Source organism: Astyanax mexicanus, chromosome 1 (assembly GCF_023375975.1).
Source record: "Astyanax mexicanus isolate ESR-SI-001 chromosome 1, AstMex3_surface, whole genome shotgun sequence".
NCBI lineage: Eukaryota > Metazoa > Chordata > Actinopteri > Characiformes > Acestrorhamphidae > Astyanax > Astyanax mexicanus.
In genome coordinates, this window is record NC_064408.1 from 62323427 (window position 1) to 62335757 (window position 12331).

The 12331-nt window shown below is 37.2% G+C and overlaps 1 protein-coding gene across 2 annotated transcripts; it reads right to left on the bottom strand.

The window, feature by feature from the left end:
- Window positions 1-520: 520 nt before the first annotated feature.
- Window positions 521-11715, bottom strand: mysm1 (Myb-like, SWIRM and MPN domains 1). Of its 2 annotated transcripts, none has more exons than XM_022665866.2 (20): window positions 11385-11715; window positions 10675-10756; window positions 9526-9596; window positions 9382-9447; window positions 9184-9256; window positions 8908-9006; window positions 7829-8297; window positions 7367-7571; window positions 7037-7167; window positions 6793-6896; window positions 6494-6571; window positions 5710-5792; window positions 5522-5576; window positions 5351-5401; window positions 4820-4894; window positions 4404-4592; window positions 3501-3633; window positions 3262-3367; window positions 1576-1633; window positions 521-1496 (listed from the first exon to the last, which is right to left on the bottom strand). In XM_022665866.2, the coding sequence occupies exons 1-20, from the start codon at window positions 11441-11443 to the stop codon at window positions 1125-1127; spliced, it is 2559 nt and encodes an 852-aa protein (XP_022521587.1). In that variant the 5' UTR covers window positions 11444-11715; the 3' UTR covers window positions 521-1124. The 2 variants fall into 2 exon arrangements, with proteins under 2 accessions (XP_022521587.1, XP_022521598.1); XM_022665877.2 differs by lacking the exon at window positions 11385-11715 and adding an exon at window positions 11015-11371.
- Between the last annotated feature and the right edge of the window lie 616 nt (window positions 11716-12331).

A 12331-nucleotide genomic window follows, 5' to 3' on the forward strand; every position in this document is an offset into this window, starting at 1 on the left:
TAGAAAATAGACAGAAAAACAAGATTTTAAATTTTTTTTTGCAGGATTATCTTCTTTCAAATATTGATATAACCTGTTCTTTATTATATTAGAACTGCCTTTAAACATGTTATTTAATGTTTTAACCTGTTAATACACCTGTTCAAATTGCAATGAAAAAGAGCCCAATGCCTCCAATGTGCATATCTTCACTGTCCAATGAAAAACAAGTATTTCCAAAACAGTAACTTTACAGGAGAGAAAAAAAAACCTTCTAAACTTTCAATGGAAATCAATGTAACAGCTTTATTTCAGGTCATTTTAAATTTTTATATTGGTCCATTCGTCAAAAAAAATTAGCACAGTTAGTGTATTCAAATTATGTAATAAACTAAAAATCGACAAAAACTGAGATATTTTTTTTTTTTTTATTGGACAGTGAAGATATGTTGTTCCAGGCCTATTTTACCATAGTCATTAAGAGCATTTTAGTTTTCCAATTCTTAGCTGATGCTTACAGAATTATTTAAAGACAAACTGGTTATTAAAAATAATCAACACTGGCTTTATTAACATTATCCTATCTAGTTAACACTTTCAACAAGAAAAAATAAATATTGACGAGGACGTTAAAGCCAATGTAAACAGTCAATAAACATAGTATGATGTGAAAGAGTCCATCTTACTGACATTTCTATTGTGGTGATGGGAAATCAGGGGTTAAGATGTTCCTAATGTAGCCATATAGCAGTTTATAGCATATAGCAATTTCATTTACCAGTTAACCTGTAAGAGTCTTATAAGTTGCATATATAGTGGTAAAATATGGATACTGTATTTACTTACAAAAACTTTCATGCATCTCTGCCTAAAAGGATTAAATCATTTTAATTTAGCTAAAATATTGAATATGTCATTTGACTGACACTCATTTCCACAGTGATACATTAAAATTATGTTACACAGATAGATGAAGGTAGAGTTAGGAGTGCTGCCCAATGTCTATAATTAGTGTGGCGTATTTGCCCAGCCTGAAAACCCAAGTTTTTATAAATCCAGATACACTAGGTCACATCATAAACAAATTGGAATGGTCTTGTTTATATAATACATTACTCTCTGAGAGATCAGAACTAAGATAAGAGTCATTTCTCATTTTCTTCATTTACTGTTTGTATAGAGGGCACAGTGACTTCTGGATGGGGTATAATTTGGTTACCAGGACTGGAGGACATTTTATCAGAGTTGCTGGAATTAGTGGTGGATTGCTCATCTGTAAAACACATTTCATCAAAGTCCAAAGCTGCACCACTGTTATCTTGCTCAGAGATGGTGAATATGTGTAAAGGAGATCTTGTAACTGGATCATGAGGATGAGAGGAAGAACCAGCCATATCTTGAGGAGTCTCTTGCTTAACAATGAAATGTGTAATGAACAAAGTTTCAATCTGGATGAGGAAGGTCTCGGTCTCAGTCTCTGGAACCTCTGTAAGGGTCTTCTTTAGTGAGACAAGCAACTGCAAAAAACAGCCAAACACAGTTTTAACTTACAATCAATATATTACACAATTTAAACAAGGCTGAGTATATGCTTACCTTTTCTAGACATGTGATCGAGGAATCTCTGCGATACAGCCTGTCCATTGGAACACACCTGAATAAGGAAGCCCACAGAAAGGATTGCAGATAAAACAGAAATATTAAATCTCCCAATAGTGTGACAATTATTGGGAGTGTAAAACTTAATAGCAAACAGAATACACAGTATTTTAGGTCTTCTTGTATTATATAGATCATAAATCCTGTGTATTGTTTTTAGTATGGTTTATGATAGTATGTGTGGATGTTTAACTGGTATTTTTAAATGTAAGATACTTTGATGTGCATTTTAGAATCTGGTAGAACTGGGCGATAAGTCGATTTTATCGATTTATTTGCATTTACTGTTAAGGACGATGTGTTTTTATGTGTTTTCTCATGAGTTCTCGTTTCTCCGACGAGGATCTGTGATCCATGATCAATTAATTATGATCAAAGTTTCTTTTACAGTAACTTTCTGTGACTCGTTTACTGCTTTATTTCTCAGTTTTCAGCACAAACAAGCATTCTGAAGTATGTAGTATCCAGTGTGTATCTCTGAGTTTCTGCCCGACTGCGTATAAGGAGTGTGATATCAATGCATGGGCTTGTAAACAATGTTCTTAATCATGGATCATTGTCAACTCTATACTAAACCCTAAGCATCTGAACACCACAGATCACATGATAATTTATAAAATATCAGTAGAGTTTTAATGTGTCCCAGCTTTTATTTACTGTACAGGCCAAAGGTTTGGACACACCTTCTCATTCAAGTCGTTTTCTTTATTTTCATGACTATTTTACATTGTAGATTCTCACTGAAGGCATCAAAACCATAAATGTGGAGTTTTATGTGCTTAACAAAAAATGACCTGGCCTCCACAGTCACCAGACCTGAACCCAGTCCAGATGGTTTGGGGTGAGCTGCACCACAGAGTGAAGGCAAAGGGGCCAACAAGTGCTATACACCTCTGGGAACTCCTTCAAGACTGTTGGAAAACCATTTCAGGTGACCACCTCTTGCAGCTCATTGAGAGAATGCAAAGAGTGTGCAAAGCAGTAATCAGAGCAAAGGGTGGCTATGTTGAAGAAACTAGAATGTAATATAGAATATATATATTTTTTTAGTTATTTCACCTTTTTTTTGATGAGAACATAACTCCACGTGTTCATTCATAGTTTTGATGCCTTCAGTGAGAATCTACAATGTAAATAGTCGTGAAAATACAGAAAACGCATTGAATATTGAACACATTGAGAAGGTGTGTCCAAACTTTTGGCCTGTACTGTATATATATGATTTTTGTGCTTGTTAGAAACAATGTTGGAGAGAGACTTCTAAAAGTTACAGTATGTTGTCACTCTTTACAATGGTATGGTCTGCCATCATATGTACATACTTGTTTCTGGTTACACTTGAAGAAAAAAAATAAATAAAGGAAAGTCTAGTTGTCAACCATTTCTTTGTGTCCTGTAGTTTGATTTTTAATAGGGAAAAAAAAAAAATCAAAAATCATTTTTTTTTTTTTTGTGTAAAAATTCTAATAATTTTTTGGCCATATCGCCCAGCTCTAGAATCTGGTCATAGAAATCAGATGAAACTCAGACTTTAGGGCTAAATCCATCTTATTACCAGTTACCAGATACTATTTAATGAGTGCTGTCTGTAACAAACATATTATGAAATCAAATTGCACGAACCCATGAGACTCTCTGTATTTGAACACCACCCATTCTGCTCTTCTCATCACCTCTGTCCAGTCAGGGATCTCTGCAGAGACCAGGTACTCAAACTTGTATGGATGCTCTGAAACAAAAAGTTTGCCCAATTAGCCATATTTTGAGATTATAGTCTTAATGTGTTTTTAGATTTTTAAGCAAAATTTATATCAATCATTTTTGGTCTGATTTTCAAGTTTAAAAAGAAGCTGAGTACACACTTTGAGTATCCGTAGGCCCAGTCTCTTCCTGCACAAGCAGACAGGTGGTCTGGGATACAGGAGAGGTGTTACTGGGGTTATATGGGCTCACAATCATTCCTATGAAAGGAGCACCTCCTCGAGAGAAATAACTCTGCAGGAGACAGAAAGAAATGAGTAAAAGATATACATAGTATATAATAAAACAGGGAAGACACTGAATTATTGTAATACTTGCAATACTTCCATGACAATTTTATGAATAAGTGTATATCTCATTTTTCACATTACAAGGCGCACTTAAAATCCATTAATTTTCCAAAAAATCATCAGTGCGCCTTATAATCCAGTGCACCTTATGTACGAATTTTACCAGTCAGTTGTAAGGAGCAGGAAAGCCCCTCTACTAAAGTACAGAGTTATACAGGAGTTTCACTTTAGTTCTCCAGCATCAAGGCTGGAGCAGCATTAGCATTAGCCACTAACTCTTCTTAGCGCTAGCTTTTTTGCCATTCAGAGGGGAGTGTTATCCGTCTGTCCCCTGCTGCTAACCCTGGCTGGCACTGCTGGAGCACCGTTAGCATTAGCCGCTAAACGCAGTGCTAGCTCTTTCGTCGTTCAGAGGTGAGTATATCAGAATGTAACCTGCGTGTAAAGTCTTAAAGCAAGCTATGTGGCACAAACCTCTAGCTAATATCACCCTGGCTTACTGGAACACTCAGGGCTTCTCAGTGTAGCACTATCAGGCTGCATTTACTAATGCTAACCGTGGCTAGCAGCGAGACCTGCTAATTTAGATTTTAGAATTTAAATCCTACTAGTGCCACTTAATGCACCTTATAATCCGCTGCGCCTTATAGTGTGAAAAATACGGTTTGCTAATTATCAGTTGCTTCTCTTAATCAAAGCTTTTAGATTTCATACCTGGTATTTGGCCTGGGTGTCAATGTCTCTAAGGGAGGGGTTGGGATCAAAGGCGGGATGGGAGTGATACCAGCCGACTACATTGTGACCTTTGGCCCCGAGAAGCTCAGAAGCTTGTGTCTGGGAGACAGGGTCCATTTCACACTGTAGTCCAGTGCTGAGGCTATTACATGGCTCGGCAGCGCAGATCTGCAAAACACACACATACCTTAAGTTTACTTAGACATCATCAACCACCCAGTAAGTCTATTATTTTCAATGACAACAACCACAATACAGTAACACTGATATAAAGTGAGCATAGAAACATACTTTATTTTCTATGTCTACAATATTGCAGGCTTGTAAATATCAGCAGCACAAAATTACCATCATATACATCATATATATATATATATATATATTATTACTCTCACCTTCAGCACTTTCTCTTCATCATCATAGGATCCGCCTAGCAGCCCGATCACCTCTCCCATAGAGACATGAGCGTGCTGGCAGAAAAACAAAAATCAGAAACTGGTGGACACCAAAGGGTTGGGTGTCTTATTTAAAGACTATATATGAGTCTGCTGTATTTGATTTCAGAGACCAGACTAACAGTTACAGGCTAAATACAGAGTTCCCCAATGGTGGAACAAACTTCCTTCCACTACCAGATCAGGAGCATCACTCACTATCTTTAATTAACTCTTGAAGACTGAGCTTTTCAAAGAAGACACTTATTTTCCTTACTCTATGTACATCATTATTAAGTCGCTTTGGACAAAAGCGTCTGCCAAATGTAACGTAATAATAAATATTCTTCCTGTTATAATAAATAAAATAAATGCAGTGTACATATGGTAGCATATGTTGTTCCTGAAGGTGTGAAATTCCCGCTGCAGTGTAAAACCAGACTGTCTTTCAGAACACATGCATAAGTCAAAACTAGTCAGTTGTAAACATACCACATCCATGACAACCAGGGCTTCAGCGCACACGATCACTTGAAATGGCTCCTGGACACAAAGAAAAATGTGACATTAATGCATAGTTAATCTTCATTTACTCTTACAATATGCTGTGTGTGTGGTGTGTGTGTGATTGAGTTTGTGTATTTTTGTGTGCATGTCTTTTACCTGTGTGTCCTCTCCAAATGTCTTGCAAGGAATGAGCTGGAATGGATCAAAAGAACTACGGGGCAGACAAAAACAATATTTAGCATACTTTTAAAAGTATGATCTGTGTCATATTAAGGCAACAAAAGTGTGTTGCTTTAGCCTAGTAATGTGAACAAACCCAAAGACATACACAGACACATGCTCACCTGCGTTTAGGGAATTTGCAGGGCCTTGGCTGCCTTTTCTTCATTTCCTCTCTTCTAAGGGACAGATCTGCTGCGCTTAAATGCTAATAGTAAGGGTGGCACAAAAAATATGGAATATTTTTGTCAGAAACTGACCACAGAAACAATCATTTGTTTTTTAATCGAATAGAAAAAGTATAGATGAATAAGACAAAGCTTCAGGGGGTAAAAATAATAGTATAATATAACATTAAGAATTTTGCAACTGCAGAGGGTACACTCCACAATACACTAGGCCATTAACATTAACTCATGTAAATGGTAGACCCAACACAAAATGACAATGTCACAGAGGTCACTTATGGGCGGACCACGGTCTGGGTCCGGACCCAAACGTTGTCCAATGCGAACTCAAACCTACTGAGATATATTTAATTGTTTACGTGCTTTACTGCGGCGCAGTAAACTCACAGATCACGTGTGGGGTAAGATCACCAAACGCTCTCTTCAGTCAATCAGATCTGTGCAGACGCGGTAAGGAAAAAATAAATGAATAAACACACCGCTCCTCACGCGGGATCGAACCCGTGTTGTTAGGGTCACAGTCCCGCTGCTCCGGCTGTTGAATTTGGCCGTGAAAAAACGCCTTTATAAGGAGATAGGGTGCCCGAGAACGGGCGGAAAAACTAGAACTGGCGGAAACTAAAGTCACACCGAGCGCGACAGAGAGACAGGCGAGGAATGTATACAAAATCTGGCCAGAGAATTGTAAATGTTATTTGTGTTTGTCCAGTTAATCCACTACCTCGTATGTCTGGCCCTCTAGGTCTTTAGCATCACACCAGTTTCCCCACATGTCCCGTACTCGGCGCTTCCTTGTGCGCTGAGAGACAATAGGACAAAGAGACAGATTAAAATTAGCTTCAAATACACAATAACCATTTAACAAATGTGTAAACAATTTATCAAATGTGTTTGAATGCATCATATTAGATAAAACTTAACAAGCAACTAAATGTATATGTAATTACTAATTCTGAGTAGAAATGGTACCAGCAGCACCAGAAAGTGAGTGTGAGAATAACTGCTACAGGCCTCCCTCACCATGGACTGCAATCTTTGAGCCAGCTGATAAGCCTCCAGACTGTCTCTGCTTTCCTTCAGACGAGAGCGGTCCACCGGCCGTGGACGATTATAGATGGCCTGATCTAAGGCACAGAAGGAGGGACAGGTTTTGTTAATGAAAAGGCATAATTTGCAGTTTGCTTCTTTTCCTAATAGTCCACAGGGTAGAGAAACAGAACTAGAACTAGAGTAAAAAAAAAAAGAATGAGTGTAATAGCTTTACCACAGTTGAAGTTTATTGCTCCGATGAGCTCCAGGTAAGTGTGTATCCGGCCAATGCAGTTCACATCCCCGCAGTTTTTCAAGCCAGGGCGCACTGATGTCTTATTCAAGTACTTGGGTTTACTCTTTTCCCTAAAACAAAAAATATATAGACATATTAAAACACTGTGCTGACAGTCAGCATTAATACATTAGTACAAACTTAGTATAAATTAAACATTATCTTCATAAAAATAGTTCTAAATAGCATCTTTTTATTCAAACAGCTACTTGAATCACTTTTTTTGTATTTGTATAAATACATTAATTACAGTCACATTTGTAGACTTACCACTGATCCAGAATGTAGTTGCGGATTTTTAGATATCTCTCTGGAGTTTTTGACGGACGGCCCTCAAAGAACTCTGGAATGGCCTGCTTTTCCTCTTCTGCGATGGTTTCTAGGTGTAGTGTCACTTCCTGCTCAGGAGCCTTCAGCTCTTCCTCTTCCTCCTGGTCCTCTTCTGTTTCCTCCATGGCAACACCTTCCACCTTTTCTACAGAAAAAGAAAAACAAAACTATCAGGTCTAAATAGTTTCAACACATTCGGTAGTGATGTGTGAAACTTATTGATTCATACAAATTTTTGCATGCCTATGAACAGGCATGTGTGAATAGTAACTAGATACATTTGCAGCACACTCGAATGAGGTACACAGAATATTTTATGAAATATATTGGATATGCTATGCAGGCCAAAACTTTGCTTCTATAGTTTTAGCCGGCAGTGTTAACGCACTGAGCAGCACATACCTTCAGCACGCTCATCTCCGGGCAGAGTACATGTTTCGGGGCTATCGTCACAGAGATATTCCTCTTTATGCTCTCCAGGTTCTAGTTCCTCCACTGACTGAGGGCTGCCGTTAACCTTAAGGCTCAAATCTGCTGGTCCGACAGACAATTCGCCCGGATTTAAAAAGTGTTTCTTCACTCTGTCTGTAGAGGAAATGACTAAAACAGGATGTTCTTGCTCATGCAGATCCTGAAAACCTTTGGGCTCATCTGCTTGGTCTAACTGGTTCTCTGGTTGGGATGCACTGTCACTGAGGTCATCAGTGATGTCAACATCCTCATCGTCGGACAGCTGTTCGATGCGTATAGTGTTGGCCAGCACAGGGAGGTGTGGCTGGACAGAAAGAGTTTTTGATCCAGAGGATGAGGTGTGAAGTAGTGAACTCTGTGTTTTGGCAGATGACTCTTCAGTAGGACCTTCAGCTTTAGCCTTTGTGTTAAAGATTAAAGAAAATAAAATGTGAGATCATGTTTACAAATGATCATTAAGTAAGAATGTTGTAATATATTTAGTAAAGTACATGCCATGGTGCGAATTAAATAGCATGTCAAAAAGAAAACTAAAAATACAGTTTTAGTTAAACACAGTTCTACCTGAGTAGATTTAAATTGAAGTATAAACAAAAAACACTGATGTAGCTGAAACCTATATTGGATGATTCATGTCTGAATTATATCTGACCATACCATCACAAATGTTCCGCAAATGCCTTAAAACATTAATGTATAGGTCCAGCTAAACATATCTTTAGCAATCTTTACAGTTAACCTGACACAGAAAAACTTCTGCTGATCTTATGAAATCTCATAAACAAAAAAAAACTTTTGCCTGCCTCTCAAATAATTCTTGTTTTTTTATCACAGGAAAAAATAAATATTATGTCTATTGTGCCACTAACACCACCTACTCTTGAAAGTAAATGCAAGCTCAAAAACCCTCTTTTATTCACAGGTTTAGTCAAAAATCATGGTAATGTAAAAATACCCAGGATTCACAAAATACCTAGCCATCAAATATCATCCATGTTTTAAATCCATACCTTGTGTTTGAAGTACTGCCTGGCAAAGCTCTTTACTTGAAGAACAGTCCTTGAGCCAATTAGTTTTGCAATCTTGGTCCACCTCCGCCCATACTGAGCCTAGAGATCACACAGTTTATATATGATTGAATGCTAACACTGTAATTACACACAAAAATAGTTGGCAAGATGTTTTTTATTTCTGCATTGCATGCTATTGTAATGCCCTCTGAATTACTTCAAGTAAACAAATTTGCATTACTGTGTATAAAACAACGCACAGAAACAAAGACATACCAGTCCTTTCTCAAAAAGATCCTTTTCCTCTTGTGCCCAACGAGCTGGAGCTCCAGAGCTCTTCACTGGTGACCTGCCCAATGTGAGAAGACTCTCAGAAACACTCCAGATGCATTCCCAATATACTGTACCTGGTATACTGGTGTGAAATCAGTCAAAGCGGAATCATGCAAATCTAAATGATGTTGCTTTACTTACTTTTTTACTTTTGGCTTATCTCCAGTCCATGCCACTTTAGGTGCCTTCTTACCAGCAAAATAATATCTGAACATTGTTAAGAAATTACAGTGCTATACTCAAAAGTAGATTCTGATAGCATTGTTTTGGGGAAAAAAAGGATACTGTTCTTCCAACAGCATGCTCTCAATGACCTCTCTGTTCTCATCACTGATTGAGCTGTCGAGGGTCCAGGGCTTACAGAAGACATAGAATTTTAAATCATAGAATCTTAAAAATCATTTATAAAATGGAAAACATTTAAAGAGAAAAAAAGTGTCACTTCCATGGAATTAGGCTCTTCATAATAATCACATGATCAGCTTTTAATAGAATATTCATACAATATATTATAATTCATATAATATTCATGCAATCATTTTCTGACCTCAACTTTGCAAGTTGTATTTATTTGTGTTTTTGTCTACGTAAGTAAGAATTTAAGCAAACAATTTTTCACTGTGACAAGTTAAGATGCCTCACAAAGTTTTTCTGAAGTTTCTACCATAAAGTTGAAAAAATAAGAGATCACAGTTTTAAAAACAGTTTCTCTGATTTTGCTATTTATAAGTATATATTTGAGTAAAATGAACATTGTTTTATTTTATTGTTTTATTCTATAAACTACTGTCATTTAGAGCATTTATTTGCAGAAAATGAGAAATAAAAATAAAGAAATTAAGACCTCAAATAATGCAAAGAAAACAAGTTCATATTCATAAAGTTCAGAAATCAGTATTTGGTGAAATAACCCTGTTTTTTATCACAGTTTTCATGCATCTTGGCATGTTCTCCTCCACCAGTCTTACACACTGCTTTTGGATAACTTTATGCCACTCCTGGTGCAAAAATTCAAGCCATCCATCTTCCTCTTTATTATATTCCAGAGTGTTTTTAATTTGGTAAAATCAAAGAAACTCTCTTATTTTTATAGAGCTGCATATATAGACAAAAATCCCATCTAAAACAAAACTTTTTTTTTTTTTTTTTTTTTTACAGTTTTACTAGCTGGGAATAAAAAAATCACAGATTTACGTTACCATTACATTGTCAGTGGCATCAAAGTGTCTTATAATTAAAATATTATTGTTTATTGCCATGTTTCTGCTGTTTAACTGGTGAGGTTTACAGACCAGATTAAATAGTTATTGTAATAGGCCTATGTGGCACTATGTTAATAGTCCAGTGCAAAAACAATGACATTTTAGATACCAATGTGTTAATTAACATCTTATATAGACTTTATTCATCTAAACATACACAAAGTGGTCTTACCAGGATAGCAGTGCTGGTGCTCCAGGCTGACTGTAAATACTGATCCTGTAAGATCATAGCTCCAGTAACTCCAGACAGGTCACTGACAACACAACCAAAAAACACACATAGGAACATCCAGATACTGGAAACTTTAAAAGTTCTGTAATAAAGAACTAAACCCTTTAAATGGGCTACTTATCTTCCTACATAATTCAAACTAATCCTCTACAGCCCGTCAGATGACAGTTAAACAGAATCAGTAAGAGAGGCAAATAATCTGAGTTAGTCAACCCAGCTAGCGTTAGCTAGCTTACTCCTATATACATACACAGTTAAATTATGTTATAAAGCACTTTACCTTAACAACTGTCGTGAATATTTCCAGCAGAAAACGCTCTTATAAAGGTTATATCTGTATTCATTTAGCTAACGTTACATACTTATCCCCTTGTGAGTGTGTGTGTAATAGAGGTGGGTAACCCAGGTCCAGAAAGTAAAAATCCATCCCGCAGCTCCAACAGCGGGATTTTTATTTTCTGGACCTGGGTTACCCACCTCTAATGAGTGGTTGAGTGTATCTGATGATGATCGCCTGTGTAATTCTCCATCAGCTTCTGGATAACTGATCTAAGATACAGGCCTTCCTGTCCGGTCACTCCTCTACACACTCCTCTCACTCAGCTCTCTCTGTCTGTGAGTCTCAGAGGTGTCTCAGCGGTCTCTCTTACCCTTCATCTGCTCCACACTCATCCCCCTCGATATCAACAACATCCAGCTCGTCCGCCATGTCTGTGAGGATGACGCTCAGAGCGAACCAGAGAAGAGGGTCCACCAGTCTCCTCACAGCGACCCCTTCAGGCAGGAGTTCACCCTCAAACTTACACCATTGATAACTGCTGAACCTAAAGACTAACTTCACACTCTGCTAAACTTCACAGCATGAGTGTTTATACCTGTAAACCAGGGGTATTTAATTAAAATTCAGTTCGGTCCAGTTAGAGATAAATACGCCAGGCCGAGGTCCGGACCGTCGCCATTTTTAACTTGTGTTATGATTCAGTATTACATACTGTATACTGAAGAAGCCTAGAACTTCTGTCAGTGTTTTATGTCATTAACAACTGAAAGACAAAACAAATTACACATACTAGTATATTTCAACAATATGTATTGTTTTAAATAGACCTGTCACAATAATTACATTATCAACCTATCATAAAATAAATGGAAACACCCTGAACTTATCAAGTCTATTAATGTGAATCTGTATGTTAACCTTGTTTAAAAATGCTATATTTATTCTATTTGATTTTATTTATATTAGATTTAGGCCTGCCTGTCATGATAATTACATGACAAGTCATACAATATATGGAGAAATTTGCTGGCCAAAATATCAAACTTGGCCAAAATATCAGCTTTAAAAAAAAACAAAAAAACAGAAGTTTATTTTATTTAATAATATTGCTGTATCAGACTTTATTATGTTGTGGGTAAAACTGATGGGGGAAGTTGCCCCCTGGGGGTTGCCGAAGTTTTAAAGTAGAGTTGTTTTGGGAGTAGAGAGAGCGCGCCTGCGAGCGAGTGTTTTTTTTTTCTTGCTGAGGAGTTCTGATCAGGTGGAGTAAAGTGGAATGTTTTGGACTCTTGTCTCGGTTGTTTCTCTTTAATTCCT